At 41.8% G+C, this 21,010-nt stretch overlaps 1 protein-coding gene across 5 annotated transcripts in view; it reads left to right on the top strand.

Moving 5' to 3' along the window:
• CNKSR2 (connector enhancer of kinase suppressor of Ras 2) overlaps positions 1-20,988 on the top strand; it is a 220,812-nt gene extending 199,824 nt beyond the window's left edge. For 3 of the 5 annotated variants that reach the window (XM_056329480.1, XM_056329479.1, XM_056329476.1), the window contains 2 exons: positions 15,110-15,306; positions 18,450-20,988. In XM_056329480.1, the coding sequence (XP_056185455.1) occupies positions 15,110-15,306; positions 18,450-18,665 (413 nt within the window). In that variant the 3' untranslated portion in view covers positions 18,666-20,988. Of the gene's footprint in view, positions 1-3,664; positions 5,871-15,109; positions 15,307-18,449 lie in introns of those variants that run through there. The other 2 variants (XM_056329478.1, XM_056329481.1) reach the window with 2 other exon arrangements.
• Positions 20,989-21,010: the final 22 nt, after the last annotated feature.

Genomic DNA, 21,010 nt, shown 5'->3' with positions numbered 1-21,010 from the left:
TACACATAGTATTTACCTTTAGGGGAATATACATAACTAGACATGCCTCGTTATTGAACTAGATAATAGGTGAGAGCTTCTAGTCAAATTCCTTCTGTATCTCTCATATAGAAACAGATGTAGAAATATGCACACAAAATAGGACACAAATGAAGGAAACAATAGAGATTCAAAAGGCAGTTACAGTTTTACTGATTGTCCCTAGAGATGGGAAAACTGAAAATACCTTTTCTAAAACTTAGGTATTTATTTCAAAAGTAAGTTTGTTAACCTGTTATTATTCAACCTAATTCTTCTCTGAAAAGCAAGTTTACCACAAACATACCATTTAATAATCAGGCATCTGGTAGTCTTGTTTGGGCAAAATATATAATGTGAACATTCATAAGAAAGTGTACTCTCAAGTGACAGTGGTAAAATGTTATGCATTTTATTAAAAAACACATCAAAGTGAAAACCCTAACTTAAATTACTCATTAGTGACTGCTGGTGTGCCTTCATTATTGATAAATAGGTCTCAAAGAGGAATGATTCCACTTCCATGCCCCTTTCCTTACACAGGACTTCTGTGAGAGCTATTTTGAGACCTTACTGATTGTGACTCAAACATTTCTCTCAGGGAGAACTTTCTTCTCCCCTTTGCTTACATTTTTATTGGGTTTTGAGACTTGGTGGCATGCCCAGAAAGGCCTGCAAAGGATCCCTTTGCTCTTGCTTGGTGGCTTGGTCCCAGCCCGGGTGCATTCTGTCTTTACCACTTGGGTCAGATACCTCCCACTGCTGCAGGTTTGCTCAGACGGAAGATTTCCTCACATTTTATGTGACCACATTAGCTAAAGAAACAGGTGGAGATTTATAGCAGGCAGTTTTGTTTCTGTAACCGCTCTGGATAAGTCACTTGCCATAAAGCTTTTCTCATAATAGAAACATAATTTTGTTGATAAATGCAGTAAGATCACTTCATTATTTTCATAGGGTTGTATTCATTTTTATATGTGAGTGGCAGTTGGTTTATTTTTCAAAATGTTTGCAAGTCTCGTTTCATAAGTTACAGTGTTGATAAGTATCCATCCAAAAGCATGTTACTTGTTCTTTGTTATTTGTGTTTGTTCTCCTTTAAAATGAATTTAAAAAAACCCTTATCTAGAAAGGGATCCATATGCTGGAGATTTTTTACATAAATCATTTTGCTAATGCTAGTGATAGAGAAAGAAAAATGTGTTTTTTATAATTATAAGGCAAAATAATTTTAGAGCAAAAAGCAGAATTTCTAAACTCTTAATCTGCATCTACACTAATAGGAAATATTGTACAGTTAGTTACTATCAGTAAGAGTGATACAGTAAAATAATGAGAAAATCTATTTAGAAAAGCCCCCCAAGTGCCTGTTAATTATATTCACCTTCAGATAAATAGGACAGTGTATGCTGCCACTTGTCTCAAGAGGTCTTAATGAAAGGCTGTTCATGCACATTGTGACTAATCCAAACTGGGACAGCGAAGAATTACCAGTGTTTGATGGCAGCCCAATAACAGCCTTAGCAATATCACTGAATAGACTTTTTAAAAGTGTGTCTTATTAGCAGTTTGGGCTTTTTAAATAGTCACCTTCTAATGCAAAATTTAGTTGGATTTTAGGTACAAAAAAAAAGTCCTGTCCCACCATCTGTTGAAGTTTAGCACAGTTCTTCCATAGGCACAGGGGATGTGTCCCAGCCAGCCTCAGCAAGGCATGCGGAAGAGCTGGGTATAGACATCTGGTAGGCAACACCCTTGTCTTAACTTCAGTAACTCTCCTTGATTTCATAGCCACCTTGTTTCATGAAAAGGCAAGTTTCTTTCACCAAAGCCTGGCCTTTAAAACCAAACTTCTGGAACTTTTAGAGATAAAGTTATATGAGCAACAGCCATGAGACGACAGGATTTCCTGAAGCTGCAGCAGTGATACATACGAGGCAGCAGTATGCTCTTTCACTTAGTGCCTTTTTCTAAACAAATCCAAGACTCTTGTTTTAAATGCTGTGACTTTAAGTCTCCCTTCCCTCAGCCCCATGAGTCCTGAAATGTGCTGGTTTGGCCTTTTGTTTGTCAGGGGTTTGGGTTTGGGGTTTGGGGGTTGTTGTTTTGGGTGGGTTTTTTTTTCATTTTGGCTGTAGAATCAAATGTTCCTTATTTTAAGCAATAAGTTACGTAAAAGTTTCTCTCAACTGCTATTCTTAGGATTTAGTTATATAAACTGTTCTCCTCTCCCTTCTTCTTCCTCCTGTCCCTGTTGACGCACAGAGTCCCCAGGAAATCTCAGCAGTGCAGGAGAGGCTGAACTCAGTTTGAGTTCTGTATAGCATTGCTCACCCTCTGCCTCTCTGGAAACTCATTTTCCAATTGCTACTGTGGGTGGAGTAAATGGCACCGATGTTTCCATCTGGGATTCTTTCCACCTTGTGCCTTCTGTCACTGAGACATTTCTCTTCTGCTCTCCAGACCTTTTGTGATATGCACAAGAGTAAAAATGGCAATGCTTGATATTTTCCTTCCTTTTTTCATCCTGTCTTTTGGAGAAAAAAAAAAAAAATCTCTTTAACAAGAGTTAAATAAGTCTTACCAGTTAAATTGGATTGAATTTGTACATCTTTATATTCTGCACAGTTGAACTCTTTCCCAAAGTTGTTTTGTGGGTTTTTTTAACAACAAAACATCCCCCAGCTTTTCATACCTGGGATCTAAAACAACAATGGATTTTGAGATCCATTGTTCCATTTTGTGTTCTAAATAAGTGTAGTAGACAACAGAATAGGGTATGCACTGAGAGCAGCTGGGCTTTTGAAACTGCCCTGTGTGCAGAGACTGCATATCCACACAGAAACTCTTAAGTAACCAACTTAGCTGTATGCTGTTTATTCCACCTCTCTCTTTCTCTTTTCTTTGCTAACACAGGTCCACAAAGATTCTCAAGTTCTCAAGCCCTAGCTTTTGGATGTATGTAATGTCAGTGTGGTTTCAAAATCACATGATTTCCTAGCTCTGTATCTTATCCTTCACCCAACGTTGCACAACGCTGGATTGTCAGCTAGGCTAATGAAAGGATCCAGATTGTGTTGTGCCACCTCTTGTTCTAGTTTATGCATAAGTTGCCGACAGGATATTTTTCTGTGTTTGTAGTACGTTTGGTGGATTTGGGGCACATTCTTTGCTTCCTTTCTCATCATTCATGTGACCCTTTTCCAGTGCTTCCAAATAAGCTAATGCCTCTTCAACATGGAGGAAACCAACCCAAGTTGGTTAGGATGTGTATTGTTCTCTTGTTTTATTTGTGGTGGGGTTTTTTTCAATTACTCTTTGTTCTGTTCTTTTTTTTAAAAAAAAAAAAAAAAAAAAAGCACATCCACAAAGAGAGAATATATAACTTTCTGCCCTAAATACCTCTTTGGCATCAGGGATGGATATTTTAATGGAGCAAAGTGTAACAGTAGAACAGTGCCATGTCTCTGTCCTCATGAGCATAGCTGCATGCAGATTAGAAAAGCTCTGTAGTGCTGCTACTGTCTGCCAAATTTGCTATTTGCTCTTGTTTGCATGATAGTATTTCTAATATACTAATATGATATGGAAATAATGGCACATCACAGTTCTTTCAACATATTGTATCACTGCTTTATCATATTAGGCTAATACACTGCGAGAGTTGATAGCACCTCTCCATGTCAAATGGGATCCACTTCTCTTGGCACTGAACCGATTGGACTCAAAGGTTGATAAACTTATCATTAGAGAATTGGCACGACGGAGACTCAACTTCAGCCTCTTGCAAGCAACCTAATGGCCTCCGTTCAGAAAGTCAGTTCTTCTTGAATAACTTTGATGTTTATAACAGAGAACAGACCTGTTAAAGCATAGACAACCACATGCCTGGATATGAGGCCTCCAGGAAGGTGTCAAAGGGCATGGCCAGTCTTTCGAAGAATGCACCCTTTCCACAATGGGACTAGGCACAAAGTCAGATCCAGTCTACACGGAGCACATTTGCAGAAAATACTGCCCCCCGCACGGGAGAACGGAAGGGGAAGAGGGTCTTGGCAGGGGAAGGGCTTTGATGTCACTCAGTTTTGTTCTGCAGACCTCGAGGAATTAAAGAGGGATTCAGCCATGGTAACTGTAAAATCCTGTTGCTTGTACTGAACTCCAGTGAACCCGTTCAGGCCAACCAGACAGTCGTGTCATTTAAGCATGCTTCACGTTAGTGAAGGAAGTCACCTTACTGTGTCATGCTAAACTAAGTGTATTCTGTCAAGTGGAGGTATGTACAGACCTTTTGGAGACTTCCATTTATCTAATGGTTTGTAATGAATTACCAGAGGGTACACTGGCACTCGTTTGGATGATGACGGAGAAGATACCTCACGCTGAGATTTATTAGACTCTGCAGATAAACTCTTCGGTTCCTCTTTATCTTCTAGAACTTAAACATGTGAGTGATGCCGCCTGGCCAAGCAGGCACAAAGTATTCTCTGTATACCACCCAGACTCCAGAGGGCTGTTTTGGGGCCAGTAATCGTCTGGATGTCAAAGTAGATTCAGATATTGTATTTATCATTATGTTCTGGGTCCCCTATGGGTTGATGTTTGCCTCTATCTCTGTGGTTAGAATGTGGATTTTCCTTAATATATTTGGCTAAGGGTGTATTGTAATAATGTTAATGCTAATTACTTGATATTTCATACTATCTTATGGGGAGAAACTTTTAAAAAATGTATTTTGAAATGTTTTCTTTCTGTTTGCTCAATGTATGGTATTGCATTATGTTAATACCAATAAAATTATATATATATAGTTATATATATTCCCTTTTATAAAGAAGTAAATTATGCTTTTTTGCCTCACAAACAGGAAATGTGCAGTGACTAAAATCACATCATTCTGCCTTACAGCAGGTGACAGAGCTTATAATAGTTTTAATATTCTTTTTTGAAAAATAAAAAGTATAGTATGACATAAACTAGTTGGAAATTCACCAAAATGCATGTTTTGTGTTTTTGCTCAATGGGACTGTCACAACTCAGCCTAAATATTTAGCAGTGTTGTTTTGGCATCTTTAATTTTTTCCAATCAAAAACATACACTGTATTGCTATTACTGATTACAAAACTGTACTGTCATAAATTTTTGCCTGTTTGGCCAAATAGACAAACCCACTGAGTTTTTATGACTCTCTTGTCTGTAGGAATTGATTTTTAAATTTAATTTAGTGCTCTTTCCAATGCTTGGCAAAGGCAGAATTTATTTTTTATATAAGGTTGCCTTTGAAGTACCTGCCTCTGCCAGGGCTGATAAATCACTGCTAAGTACATAAAGATTCTGCAACCTGAAGGATATGTCATTAAAGCCTTGTTGGAATGGCCTGCAACCCCAGCCAGTCCTTTACATTCTGTCATTAAATTCCATAATTAGTTAGAGGTGAAATGTTCTGGAAATGAATTAGAGAAGCAGAAGCAAAGATGTGACTGTAAAATGTCCTTTGGCTGCTATTTGGCATTACACTGATGGCTTATTTGCTGCTCATAGCCAAAGGCCAGCATATATCTGCGCTAATATGAATTAGATCGTCTTCAGCTTCCTCTCTTTCTTTTCCCCACCCTTTCTAACATATTGTATTGAGTATCTTTGTTTTGCAGAGGCATTCAGAAGGGCTGTAATTAGCAGTCCCCGGCATCTAATTGCATACACATTTGTTAAATATTTTTCTGTATGCCTTAAAATAAAGTGTAGAAAATGGCAGTAAATGTTTCTTTAATGAAGGCATTTGATTTATTAATGAAGTCAGGATTTTTTAAAGGTGTTATTTTGGGCTTAATAAAGGAAAAAAGCCAGCAAATTTTCAGTTTTGCCTTTGCGTAACCACTGTCTGTCAGGGCTGGTGTTCATTTCCTTTCTCTTGTTTTTTTTGTGTGCAAGCACATTCTGCCCAATGGATGGGGAACGGACCTTTCTTCTGTGACGGTTCTCATGCCAGTTTTGAGAGAGCACTTTCTGTTAAGGTGCATACATATTCACAAGTTCATTATGACATCTGGTGACATGAGTCATGAGTAATATCTAGAAAAGTTGCATGGTATTGCATCTCTGTCGTCAACAGTAATAGCTTTTGTTATCAAAGGTACTTTGAACTCTGTGCGGTGCCTCCAGACTGTGGTGGTGTGATGGGCGTTCAGCAGATAACAGGGGGTGCTTAATATTTGGCAGCGTTGTGCCCTATATATATAACATGTAAATCAGGGTGCCGATTAATTAGTCTGGAATCTAATCAGTGCAGCTATCAGAACATGTGCAGTTATAAATCCAATAATAAATCTGAATATCTGAATAAATATGACATCTTCTGGGATAACGTTTTCAGAAGTATTTCAAGCCCCTTTCATAAATGCCTCGGGAGGTGCTTCCCTAACAGACTGCAGTGCATTACCGAGGTAACTGAGATGGCTATTAAATTAATCTGGCCCCCGCCCACACTAATTTGCTGTGTTTCTTTCATGTTGAATATAGGATTGCAATTCCTAAGTGATGCAAGTGCATTTAAATTTCACTCTCGGTTTACATTTTCATATAAACAAGTAAACTTGGGAAGTAGCCTGCAGTACAGTTCATTTTCTCAGTGGGTGTTGCGCACCAGGAATACATACCCCTTCTGTTGAGGCTTGCTTTCCTGTGTCCAGCCCATAAACCTTGACAGGCATTGCTGTTGTGCAAGCGTGACTGTGGCTTGATTCTGACCGGTGAGTAATGTCGCTAGGTCCATATCATTTGTAACTCAACCTTTCACAACTTCATGTGCTGTAACAGCTTAGGTTTGCGAAAAAATACTTTCCTGAAGGAGTAATTGCTTCCATATATTGCTTGCAGGATGTATCCATAGGGGACCTCCTTGTCCTGTTTAAAAGTTGTAGCATCCCCAGACGTATAGCAGTTTACCCAGTTTGCTTCGGCTGCTGGCTTACCTCATAAATAGGAGAAGTTTTTCATTGTTTCTCAACTGCAGGGACTGAGGGGAAGTGTACCATCAAAATGTAATTGCTGTGTTTATTTCACTTCAACGTTGGTAGCTTGTGATAAAATTAAACAGCACTTATATCAATGTGTGGCGCAGAAAAATGTCAGGAAATACTATTTCATTGTGTTAAAATTCTCCCAAAGAGTCACTAAAATCAGTTCAGCAGACGAAGGTTAAACTGATGCCTTCATAGGCAACGTAATGAGTAGAGAACTGTGTCCAAATACCAAAGGATGCGATTATAACACTGCTGCCAAAGAAAATCTGCCACTTCAGAGTTCCCGGTTACTTTGGGAAGCTTTGGAGTTATTTGCGTCTTCATTCTTTCTTACGCCCTCTCTGAAATCACAGCCCACCAATAGAACCTCATGAAGCAGCAGGGCTGGGAGCAAGTGAGGAGCTTCTCCTGATGCTCATTTGAGGTGTGTTAGAGCTGTCAAGAGGCAGCACGAACAGAGTGAGCAAATTATGCCCTCTGTCTGTGTTTTGCCATCTCAGTAACATATTAACCCATTTGCTGGCACCTGTACTTCATTGCTAAGCGGATGCTGAAAATGCCTGAATGTTACTGTCAGCACGACAATGCAGGTATGCAGGAAAAAACCTTGAGGATCGATTTTTTTCCTGATGCCAAGTTTAGTGTCAGCTGTTTTTAATAAGTAATTCCAGTTGTGTGGGATTGACATGGGTGGGAGACTTCTAGTAAGACCAGCTCAAGTGTCGCATGAAGCCTGAGGTTGACCATGCTTCAGCCTGCCAGCTCGCAAACTGCAGTCTGCAGCGCGGCAGCGGCTCACAAGGCTGTGACAAGGTTGTCATTCAAGTATCACCAGAAAGGTGACCTTGGAGAAAGAGATTCACGGGGATCTACTGATCCAAAAGAAAACCGCTAGTGCCATAAATAGTTCACAAAAAGAATTGGACCTTTGGTGCCACAGCAAAGGTTTGGCATCTCTCAGGCCTTACAAAGGTTAGGGTTAGAACTGTTAAAAGTGGTTATGATACCTAATTGCTTCTGATTGAACTTGGTTGTAGTGGAAAATGCCTAAAATACCTTCTGAAATCTGTCCTATGGGAGATAGGAGTTTTCCATTTTCCTGCACAGTTCACTTTATTTCAGGAAACCAATTTATTATACTCACGCATGTCAGAGGAGGGGCAGCCTCACACCAGTGGGAAGAAAACTCCAGTGTCTTGCAGAGCTCTGTTGTGTTGGTGCTTTCAGTGAACACCCTCTCTAAGGAATATCTTTTTTGCCTGCAGGTTTACATAATAGGAGAGAATAGAAACCATGTACAACTGTCCTGGTAACCCAAAAATACTTCCCCTTTAGAGGAAAGAACAGTATAAAATGCATGTTCCCTGATCCTCCAGCCACTTATTGTTTCACCAAACACATGGATCAAAGCTTGTTTTTAAATGCTGCTTCTCCCTTCCTTGGCTCAGGACTTTGGGAAAAATCCTGCACTTTCAGATACACGGGGCCAGAAAGGATAGAGGGTTACACAGATCAGAAAAGGGCAGGCAAAGGGAGGGAATAACAGAGGAGGGTTGCAAAGAACAGGCACCACACAAGAAGCCCACAGCAGCTTTTCTTCAGCTTGCTTAAACTTTTCTTCACTCATGGAAAACATTAATATATACATGTGTGTATGTATAGGCATAATGATATATATATACACACACATATAGATAGATAGATATGTATATATGCATACAGGCATATTCACATGCCCAGTCAGGCCTTGATTTTAACATGGTGCAGGAGATGACACAGCTTTCTATTTGTGCTTTAACATGGAAATCTGCTCCGTATTACCCAGAGCAGGTGATTAGCAGCTGGCTTCCATGTAGATCTGAACTGCATCGTATTGCACCTCTTGCCTGCTGTACCATGACAGGCTTAAACACTGTGTTGCTTCTTCCTTTTCTCAGTAATCAGGGATGTGACTTGTAGCATTTTCCTGCCAGGAGATGACTCCATGTCACTATGGCTCCCCCATGCCTGTGCACGGGTGACCTCATATGCAGCACACAGCTGTGCAGGCACCATCTCCTTGTAAACCTTTCATTGATTTGACCATTTCGTGCCTTTTAGCTCATAGTCTGGGGAGAGAAGAAATACCTAGCTTATTCTGCCTGCCATCCATCCAAGTAGTGTAAACAATTACTGTAATTCCTGGTTCTTTGCATCATAGCCATTTGGGTATGTCTCCCTCTTGTGCAGTTTGGACTCTAATAATTAATCTGAAGAGCAGCAAAGATGGATTTAAGCCTTGAACTGAGAAACGAGCAACTACTTTTTTGGAGGATTTCTTCTCTCCCCTCCCCTATCCTCCAAGACAGCTAAATGCCATGTCCACTGTTCTTCAATCCTTCTGCTTTTCCACCTTAAATACAGGGAGATCCCTTCTGTCCTTCTCCTAAATGTTCCCCAGGGCTTACAAGCCCAGCCAGGCTGTTGGACCTTGTGGCCACGTTACGTCCCCTGCCCCTGCCTGCCTGTTATACACTTGGGCTGGCAGAAAGCCTGAGCTGGGGCTTGAGAGCTTGCTGTGGGAGGCCTTCCCTCCCCACGGGATCAGCAAATATCTGTGCTGTGCTGCCTCTCTGTGAAACCGCTGCAGGACCAGGCGGGCTTTGACAGACCGGTTAGTTAGACGTGGCACAGCCAACATGCTACACCATAGGAAGATTACAAAACGCTCTGTTGGTTCTGGGATTATATCACTTATTGGTTTGCTCGTGGCATCAGGTTCAAGAAAGCAAAGAGAAAAGAAAAAAACCAACCCAGAGATTTGGGCATCAGGACCTCTTTTATCTGGCTTGAGACTATTTCCCAGAGGCCAGGGTGCTCTCCGTTTTGGTGGAGCATATCCTGACACTCACAGAAAGTCACTGGGGGGCTTCAGGTAGATGCCTCCCCTGTGCAAAAGGTGAAGTGGAAAGGTGCAACTCTCAAACTGGAAGCAAATCTTTGGGATTTTTAGGTGGGAAATAACATATGGCAGCTGTTTAATAATGTAATTAGTGATGTATTCTAACCAAATTGCCGCATTAAGATCCTGAACTGAGTTGGTTCCTTTGCCAGAGAGAGTGAGCTCACCAAAAGGAATGAAAGTGAGAGTTTAAATTTCAGTGGAGCCAGGGCATTTTAGTCTGCCTGCCTGGTTCGCTCTCTGTCACAGACTTTGCAGCAGCTTGGCTTTTTCAGGATTTGCAGAGGATGGTAATTTTGTTCAAATGCATGGCTAATTGCAAGCAGAGGAGTGGGTGTGCATGAGAGGAATTGCATGGTGAAGGAAAGCACATCACTAAGTTGTGAAGGTAGCAAATAGCAAAGAGGATAGTGGGAAAACAGAGAATGCCGTCAGGGTGGCAGCAGCATCCATCAGTCGGGATGAGAAGTGTAGAGACAGCAGGATGAGCCTGGGTGGTGTTTAGGAGGTACTGACAAAGCATAAAGGAGCCTCAAAGGAGAGTTTCAACCCTTGAAAAATCTGACCTTGTCAGCACAGTTGGTGACAAAAGTTACAATTAACTGTGTTGTACTATCCTTGCGTGGGCAGTTATGTGCACTTACAGGCCCGGGTGCAACCACTGATTCCTCCCGTATCTCACTGAAAGAAGAAAACCATGCAAGTTTTTGGTGGCTTGAGCTTTTACAGGGAAAATGAGTCACAGAAGCACAGGAACATCCACTGAAAATTATTAGAGATTATTCCTTATATCTAGAGCAGATTTATGAGAAATATGTGTGTAGAGATCCTCTGTGTCCAGAGAGTGATGTGTTAGCCAGCTGGGTTGCAGTGGTGACCTTCTGCATGGCCCTAGTTCGGTACCATCTTCCTGAATCATCAGTTTACATGGACTGATCATCTCTTGATCCATGTAAATACCAAGGTTAACTGTTTCTCTCTGGTCCCTTTTCACGGAAGTGTTTATTGTTCTTAGGATCTTGGTTTGTAAGAGGGAAATAATGGGAAGATTAATAGCCCAGTGGAGCCAGGAGGTGGTTACATTTAGTACATGGTGGAGCTTGGGGCGTGCACTTTCCAACAACAGATGACAGCATGGTGTAAGAAATCCCACCAGGTTTTTCTGAATGCCAACAACCCAAAATATTCTTGAACACTTAGTGTTTCACCCAGCCAGCCACAATCTCCGTATCTCTCTCCTGAGAAAACGTAAAAGTAGATACAAATATGTACTGCATTTTAAGAAGAGAGAGCAAAGTACAAAAAAGTACAAACTTCAGAAACTCTTCCTTGTGGAAAGCAGAATAACTAGAGAGTAACACCATTTACTGGACTGATATATTCTTTTCTCTCCTGCATTTAGTGTGAATGGCTTTGCATACTTGAAGACACAGCAGAAGCTTCGTTGTTACACAATGTAGTGTGTATCCTTGTATTAGGAAGATACAGTTCTGAATTCAGATCCTGTGTGCTGCAGAGATTATGCAGCTTTATTTCGGCTCCAGAGTTCTGGAGTTGTTCAGGTTTGGTGGGGCAGGGGCCACAGTTATTGCTTCAGGGAAGAAACCCTCCTTTTCAGCAGGATGTGGAAACAGCTACCTGGCAGTGTATTCAGAGAAACAGGGAGATGCAGCCCATGACTCAGCAGCCAAGTGAGGGTGAAAAACTACCTGCTGCACTGGCTGCTCTGCTGAGGTCATCTCCAAATCCCATGAGGCCACCTTTTCTACTTAAACAAGGCATTTACCTGAGGCCTTCTGCTTCCGTAAGGAGACAGCCCTGCTGTAATAGCATGACTCGCATACAAATCCACCAATTTTAAAAAAGAAAATATGCTTTAAGCTCAGCTGTATATCTAATCAAGTGCCTCAGATGCGTTACAGTGCCAAGGGTTTCACCAACACCTACAGGAAATCAATCAAAGCCTCTAGCAGAAGGGTGAGGGAGGGGAGATTCATGTGTAAGCTCATTCCCGCCTACTGAGAGCCGTTGAGAGCAGCAGTACCACCACCTTCACTGTTTCTCTGGAAAGTATTAAGGGCTTGGGATATGCTAGCGTGACACCCGCTGCCCTCTCCCCCGCCGTGGGTGGAACAAGGCGGCAGAGCCCTGTTTGAGCTTCCCCAGCCTCAGCAGAAGGAAGATATTTAAGGGAAGGGACCTGCTGCTTTTCTTCCCTGCTCTTCTCTTATAGCAAATCCCGTCCCCTTTTCTACATGGCGCTCACAGCTACACCACCGAGGCAGTGACAGAGCCTGGGGGAGGCAGTGACAGAGCCTGGGGGAGGCAGCCCCCGCAGGGTGGAGGTGATGTGCCGATGCGTTTCACAGAACTGGCATCGGTGCTCTGCTGCCTAGCCCTGCCTGCATCGTGCCCCTGCAGTCCTTCGCCTCTGCCCATGCAGCCTGAGAGCTGTTCTCATTTGAGGCGAGGGTCGGAATCCCCTGTCCGCAGTTCCTCTGCCCGTGCTGAGCAGTGGCTGCCTGACCGAGGTGAGCCCTGAGGAGCACCCAGCCATGCAGACCCCCCGGCCGGCAGCACAGGGAGGGAGGGCAGCACAAGCCCCCAGCCCACCATTTGAACCCACAGGGGCCACACTGCCTTCCAGGTTCATTAACGGCACTTGTCACTCAGGACTGAACCTCGGAGTTGAACCCTCATGTTGTCCTTTGCTGTGGTGGGGACTTTTGGTGTTTTAGGAAGCCATGGATTGATGGCAAGCCTGGATGTGGTGGCTGGTTGCTGGTCCAGGCTCTAGATCACCCTGGCAAAGTGAATTCAGGACACACGGAGTCAAAGCACTGGCTTGCTTCTTCAGCAGACCAGCCCAGTAGTAATCCCCTGAGGGTATAATGTGGCAGTGCTGATGGGGAAAAGAGACCCAAGGAAAGACCTCTTTTACCTTGCATAACAAGGGATCAGAGAAAGAAAGAAACAGAGGTAAAATACCCCCATGTCAGATCAAGGTGGGTTTTTGCCCTTTAACCCATTTTTTGCCCATTCCCCAGCTGTCAGACTGGTGGACTTCAGAGTGCAGCAATATGAACCGATAGAGAGATACCAAACATCTGATCTCGCTGCATAGACTTTTAAAGAAAGTATAAAAACCAAGACCACAGGGAATTTTAACCAATCTTGAAGTATTCAGCTACTGAGTGTTTTCCCCATTAACACATAAGGTGTTTTAATAAGGAAGAAATCAACAAGAAAGAGAAATGCATCTCATTTCTATTTTTCTTTAAGTCCTAGCCACTCCTTACTGCGATGAACCCAGCTCTCCAAGCAGGGTAGCACATAATGGGAGGATTTAAGGAGCTCTGCACAGACCCACAACAGCTCCATCAATAAAAAGCCTCAAACCCTTCCTCACTTCCATCTCTCTCTAAAAGAAAATGAGTGCTTTAAAAACAGCAACCCTCTAAAGGTGCAAAGGAATAAACTGACGAGACATATAGCTAGATCAGTTGCTGACTGCAGAATTCTTTGATTGTGTCAAGATCTATACAAATGCAAACACATTTTGTGATGGGGTGTGCAGATTTGGGTCTCTGGAGTTGTTGGTTGAGCCTGAGGTGAGTAGTGGCCGTACCGCATGGCTTTTGAACGGGTGGTTGCCTTGTCTAGCTGCTGGTGGGCTCAAAATGTTGCTTCTGCACACTATCTGTCCTCCCTGTCGGTGCTTAGTAAAAAACCATCTATAAACACCTGAGGAGACTGAGGTTCACTACTTATGGGTACTTGAGCATGTGCTGAAGTTTCAGCCAGTGGAGACGGCTCTGTCTTAGTGCAGGATCAGTCACAGGGAAAAGTAATGCTTGAAACCAAAGAGCTGTAGCTTTCCTACAGGAGCTTTCATGAAAGCATCCTGGGGACAAAGGCACCTCAGACCAGGAAAATGTACACCACTATGAAAGCCAAGACTTGGCGGAAGGGTCCCGAGGGCTGTGGAGACAACTGGGAGGTTGTGCACAGGCGGTGGCCAGCTGTTGTGTGTCCAGATGTGTCAGTGTGCGAGGGACAGCAGGGACGGAGCTGCCTGCGCCACTGGCTAGCTGCTCCCCCAGGGCTGCCCTGGCTTCTCCTGGTCATCACTCATTTAATCCTGGCACTTCACTGGCACTTCCAAGTTTGTACAGCATCTCAAACATTTTCTTCTGAGGGAAATGGTGCATGAGAAATTGAAATGTTTTAATGCTTTCTAAATGAAGCTTTTCAAATGCTCATATCAGAGTAACATTTCACCCCCAGACTTCGTTTGATTTTGGTTTTAGAGAACCAAAATATTTCTGTCCTATATTGTCCTTCAAAACACTCCCAGTACTAGCTAGAACAAATATTTTTAAACCTATAATAAATAAATATACAAATAAATGAATAAGTAAAACTGTAACGCAAACAGCTGTGGTTTGGTTTGCTGTGCTGCTAGGTAGGCTGTCATGAATGCACTCCTACACCCAGTCTGTAGGCTGCTGCTGAGCCTTCAGGTAACAGAGCATAAAGACACCACAAGTGACAGCATTACTGACTATTGAACAACACACCTGAGTATCAAACATGAGACAAAAAGAAGTGGACTTTTCTAGAAAGGAAAGCAACATGTCATTCCAAGGCCACTATCATAAACATAATCTTGAGTGCCCTATCAGTGCTCTCGGGCCGAGATCTGATCCCTGATCACTTCCTCAGCAGGATGCTTCCAGGGCTTCCTTTCCTTGTAATACCAAACTCACCAGCATATTTGACTGCAATACTAGAGCTGTGGTTTCTGACAGTATGTCACTCTAATGTTACTACACCTTGCACTATTTCTCTATTTTTTTCTTCTTCCTGTGCGGGTCAAGACTTTACATTCTTAAAAGTTTTTCTCCCTTTCCCCTGAAGGCAGCAATAAGAAGGAGCAGTTACAATCACAGCACTTTTTTCTGGAACTTAGCATGTGTGAAATATTCTCCTTGTGGTCTAGTTAAACCTGTTAAATGTTTTGCAAACTTTTTCGATAGGTCTTCAAATAATCACATTAATGACACATTGTTTCTTTCTCTATTTTTTCCTCTTCTGTTTTTTTTCCCCCTCTTTTTCTCATTACAGTTGAAACTATAGAGGAAAAACCAGCAGACTCCTTGCAAGATTTGTACAGAGCCTTGGAGCAGGCCAGCCTGTCTCCTTTAGGAGAACACCGGATTTCCACTAAGCTGGAGTATAAGAAATCTTTTATAAAGAGATGTAGCGATCCAGTAGTCAATGAAAAACTGCACCAGCTGCGAATTCTGAAAAGCACTTTAAAGGTGAGATAAAAGAGGGAGGAAAAATCCTGCCCTGGGGTTGGATTGGACTGTATTATATTTGGAGATTAATTGTGCGCAGCTGGAGTCCAGGCTGAACCTGGTGTGCAAAACAAGGGAAACGTGGGGAAAGGCTCATCGCAAAGCAGAGAAAAATGTGCCTTGGGAGAGCAGTCAAAGTAAGAGGATCAGGTTTTATTTCTGTGCAGATAAAATCTCAGTCAGCTGCTACTCCTCTAGCTAGTTTAACAGAATTTGACACCAAATTATCAGAGGAAACCTTAATCCCTTTTTTGTCCTTGAACATTTTCATTTACCGGAATGCAGAAGCACTGTGTAATTGCTGAAGTCTAAAGTAAGTTAAGCGAAGCCAGCCTTTCGGAACAGAGCGGTACCTTTTGTGACACTTGATTATTTTCTGATCGCTGAGCTTGTCCAGGAGGAAACTGTGTGCTTGCTTTCTGTGAAAGCTGATAGGATCATTGTATTTAATCAGTAGGACTGATTGAAAAAATAGATAGTGGTAATGATAGATTTGGAGATTTTTATGGTTATTCAAAATGTACCAGAGCTCATTTAGCCTCCCTGTCAGTTTCTTTGTTTGTTACAGCAGTTTCAATGCTGTCCTGATAGAGATTTCGGCAAACAATATGCTGGTTTTCCCCAGGGACCCTGTTAACTGTATTAAATTACCACACTTTAAGGCACTTGATAATTGTACAGTGGATTTTGTAACAGCTTTCATCAAAGAGGGCTTTATCAATGTTAATTAATTTAGTTTTCCATCACCTAGAGAAGCATTTAAGCAATATTATTTTCATGCTGTGGGGCTCCCATCCTGAAAAAAATCTCACGTTTAACTTTTTGTACTGTATCATCTCATTGAAGGCAACTACTACTTGTAGTATTATCTGGGTGTACGAGTCTTTACAGGATTGGAAGCTGGTAGAAAAAATCAAGATACATGGGCTTTCCGCATGGCTTCTACCAGCATGAGAAACTGAAACAAAATCACAGGCATGTTGGGGTGGCAGGAGGTTCACACGTATCTGCGCTTTTGCAGCATGGCAGGATGACTCATACCAAAACTGTGGTTCAGTATCAGCAGCTTGCTGCCATGCTTAATTGTCTTTCTTGTTAGCGTTTATTGATACCTGAGCTACATTATGCCAATGGCTTCCTACAAATAGAATTGCTTTCCTCCAGGAAATTCCAAAAACACCGCAACCTCTTGACCCAGCAGATGCCATTTTCATGCTTCTTTGGAACTCCTTTCTTTTGGTCCAAGCAAACACAATTTCTTCATTCTCTGTCTATGAGCCATATTTTCTAAACCTGTCACCGTTCTTCTTTGGACCTTGGTTAGTATAAACCATTCTTAAAAGTACATGACACCAATAATTGAAAAAGCAACAACAGCAAGCACCAAAGACAGATAATTACTATTTATTGTGAAGAGCAACAGTGTAGAGCAGTGCGTGCCTGTTTTGCAATGTCATCGTGGTAACTCATGATGAGTTTCCAGCTCCATTACAGCCCAGGGCTCCATCTCTGCCATAGTACCGATAGCTGTACCTACCCGTAGCTACTGCTGTCACCTAATCAGTTAGTTTTTCTTGTATCAGTGCCTTGATTGCTCTTCCTGACTGCAGCCAATTACACTGGCCTGTTGGAGCTGGTGTTCTGAACTTTCCTTGAATTTATCCAAATTAATAGTAGCCTGAGACTTCCCTCCAAATTGCTTCTAGCTCTTATTGTCCATAGGCTCTCTGTCCCATCATCTAAGTCCTTAATGAAGGACCCCTCTGCTCTCTTTCCCATGACACAACCGTTCTCCTGCCAGTGAGTGTGAGTTACCTGGCTGGTAGTGCAGAGGTGTGGGCACCAGCCACAATCTGCGAGAAGCAGGTTATGGTAGTTCAAGCAGAGGTATGGTAATTGGGAGTTCCCATGGTTTCATTTCCACTAGTCATTCTCAGCTTGCACCTCCATTTCTGAAAATGAGTAGCATTTTCAGCTACTCATTCTAGCAGACAGTGTTAATTAGCTGCTGTTTGCAAAGCATGAAAAATGCCTTTCAACCTACTGCTTATGGGTGATGTCTCTAACCCTTCTGATCCTCTTCCATCAGCATGGGCTGGCACAGCTTAGTATTTTTCTTTAATATGCTCCCCAAAAAAGATTTAACATGCTTGTAGTATGGACATGGAAAATGTGAGTTAGCCATGAGGAGTGTGAAACTTGTCTGGCAGGGAGGATGGAGGGGAGATTGCTGGTGACTATACCAGGCCTACACAGAGGAGTAGTGCTGGAAACCTGCACACTAGCTGTGTTTCCAAGGCTTATGCCTGTTGCATCCAGGTTCCAATGCCTGCAACAACCACGAGTGGCTACAGGTGTATCTAAGGCTTACTCTGATCCATACTGGCTGCCTGTCATCTCTTGATAAACTAATCACTGGCTATGGATGATGATACAGCCACAGCCCCACCTCAATGCTGGGTAGGGAGGTACCAGCAGCTATGTTAGAGTTTACCCTTTTCACCCTTCTCTTTGCCACTCCAGTGATAGGAGGATGTTGCAGCCAGCCAGTTCATTGCATACACTGGATCTTTGATGAAGATGAATTATCATTAACGCAGGGGTCCTTGTGCAAGCCTTTGCAATGTAGCACTCAGATGTCCCCATGACGAGCCTGGTAAAAAAGGTTTAGCTCTGCTGGCGGTTGGGAGGCCATGTGTCTGCATCCCACGCACCTACGCAGTATTTCTTATGCTGATCGAGAAGAGCAAACAGATGGCACTGTTCTGTGAAACCCATCTTGAAAAATGCAAGCAGCTAATAGGAAACAGTACAGAGCTTGCTTTTTTTTGAGCTGAACAAGGGGTGAGGAGGGGGAATAGGGACTGTTTCTGAGGATGTTGGACAAGGCAAGGGAAGCCCTAGCCCTGCAGGGTGATGTGTGACACCCTGTAGGAAGCGCTCCTTTTTGCAAGCAGTCGTATAGCAGTCAGATAGTCCCCCTGCTTTTAGGGGCTCCATGTCTTGAGTTTGCTCCCCCCATTCTTCCCTTCCACCCATGTGACTGAATTTGGCTGTCACTCATCACTTGCACTGACCCTTTGCTTGTTCCTTTTCTTTCACAGGCCAGGGAAGGAGAAGTAGCCATTATAGATAAAGTTCTGGATAATCCAGCTTTGACATCTAGAGACTTTCAAGAATGGAAAAAAATGTACCTTGATCTCTTCATGGACGTCTATCAAAGCAGCACCCCGAGGGACTCTGTTAATGGCTCATCTGAGGTTGATGCACTTATAGCCTCCTTAGCGCACACTCACTCTTACATTGAAACGCATGTATAAAAGTCTCTCTTTTTGTCCATTTGTTACACTCCAGCCCTTTACTTAAGTGCATAAAGTAGTTTTTATATCAATATGTGGGAGCTTTAGTAAATTATATTTTAATGTTACTCAGCTGTGTGAAGTAAACCTTCGATGGTCAACAATACCACGTCTTTAATGAGGATTTGTATATTTTATATGCTACCAATGCTCCGCTTGTGTTTACCTTCTGTGAAATAAAAACATGACCTTTAGCTATTAAAGAAAAGTATTTAAAAGCATTTTTGGAAGACTGTGACCTTCACGCAGGAATTCAAGCTAAAGGTTTTGTTATCAAAGGTCACTTTTACAATGATATTTTATATTATATAATTCCAGTATTGCATTGCATTTTTAGAGTGCAGGTACTATTTTGGTGGTGGGAGAAAACCAGTTTTTATATTTAATGAGAAACTCTAGGAGTTTTCTTAAATAACAGGGGAAGAGTGTAACAGGGTGGTTGTGTTTCAGTTTTGTCAAACATACGAAAGTGTGAAAATCAGCAGGCAGAAAGGACTAATGTGAATTCAAGTATCAAAAAGTTAGGTCTTATTTCCTTGTGCTTTTTTAAAGCCTGTTGCTAAAGTTTACCATCAGTGCAAAGGGATGCTGGTTTGTATTCCAGTCAGGACAAAATTATGTGTTATTTGTCTCTTAATCACATTTGGTTGATTTTTTTTCAAAAAGTAATCATAGTACTGTCATTTATGCTGCTTTTTTACTGTACATCAGTATAATGTGCAGATTTTGCAAAAGAGAAAACGTAGACTCTGAACATCCTTGATAGCAGCGTTTCTCTTGCCCAGAAAAGCAGCAGTGGAAAAGGTTCCCAATGAAATGCTCCGAATCTGAGAGGCTTTGAAAATTCCCACAATAGAAAAGGAATGAATAGGATTTTTCAAGTAGTCTCCTATGTGTTTCCTGAGCTGTGAAATTTGGCTGTATTGTATGCGGGGAAAATGTGTGATGGGAGCAGAGCTGAGCACAGAACCTGAAAAATAGCTGAGGAGTAAAAAAACCTCCAGTTTGCTTTTGAAGAGGAAGAGATGTCTTTGGGTTCTGCTGAGTTCACAAGACAAATAAAATGCTTTAAACTTCCATGAGATTTTAGTTGTGCTGGAGAGAACCCGGTGAATATGAGCAGAAATAGTTTCTTAGAGTTAGGCACATGCTTGGAATAGGAAAATGGGAGGGAAATCTTAAATTATGTATTTACTTTTTATGGGCTTGTTCTCGAACAGTGATCAGAGCATGGCAAAATATTTCTGCTGCTTTTCAGTATTTTGCTGCATAAGTTAGGACTCACGACATGATTTAATAACACTCATGTGAAAGGGAAAAGCCTCCTTTATACTCTTTACAGCGAGTTGTACTCTTAACCAACTTTAGACTCTTGCCTGTACAGCTCAGTGAATGTACTTTAAACTTTATGAGCTCTGATATTTCCTGACAGTTATATCCATGAAGGGATGGAGGAAAGAATGGACAGGTTTATTTTCTCTCTCCTGTCTTTTTATTCCTCTCTCATTCTCTCCCTTTTTCTGACCTTCTCCCATTTCTTTCTTTTTCTTCTTCTCCCTCCCCCCTTCTCTCTTTCTTTCTTGTTATTTTATTGCATTTGGATTGCAACTGTTTTGCAGATTTTGCACAATTGTACAGAAGAGTGGCCTTTCTGTAGCCCATTTTCAGTAATCCTATATTCAAGTCGATATGGATGACAAAACATGTATTAACGTTTGTATAGAATTCTGGATCCAGTGTAATATTTGTACCATTAGAAGAATATTGTTTGTATAAACTGGACATTTATTTACTGCATGGGTACTGACTTGTATATTAAATTTGTGAGGTTTTTGTAAATTTCTCTTAAAAAATGCTTGACTTGAAATGGATTGTGCTATTGTTCCAAGCATTTAGATTCTCTTGCTATTGTTTTACTGGACCAAAAGTAAATATATTCATAGAAGAAACCTCTTTATATCTGATGGATGTATATGCACATTGTGTAGTTGATTCCTTGTCAAAACCAAGGCAGTTCAGAAGACTTAGATCTGTTGCCATGCAACAGCTATTCTGCCTGCACTTTACATTAGTAAAGTCAGCTTGATTGCTTTAAAGGTGAAAATTAAACATTACAGTTTTTTAAGCTAGTCTAGTGACAAAGAACGTGTCCTCTCCATTGTGCTGCCTTCTTTTAAGACTATTAAATGTTCTTCTATATATATTTTTATTGTATTAACTCTCAGCCTAGAAAGGGAACACTGTAAAATGAAGTACAATAAATTTAGCTTTTAAATGAACTTCTACAACTCAAGATTCAATTTATG

Source organism: Falco biarmicus, chromosome 2 (assembly GCF_023638135.1).
Source record: "Falco biarmicus isolate bFalBia1 chromosome 2, bFalBia1.pri, whole genome shotgun sequence".
NCBI classification, from domain to species: domain Eukaryota; kingdom Metazoa; phylum Chordata; class Aves; order Falconiformes; family Falconidae; genus Falco; species Falco biarmicus.
Note: the sequence above shows the minus strand (reverse complement) of the source record. Positions and strands in the feature narration are given on the sequence as shown.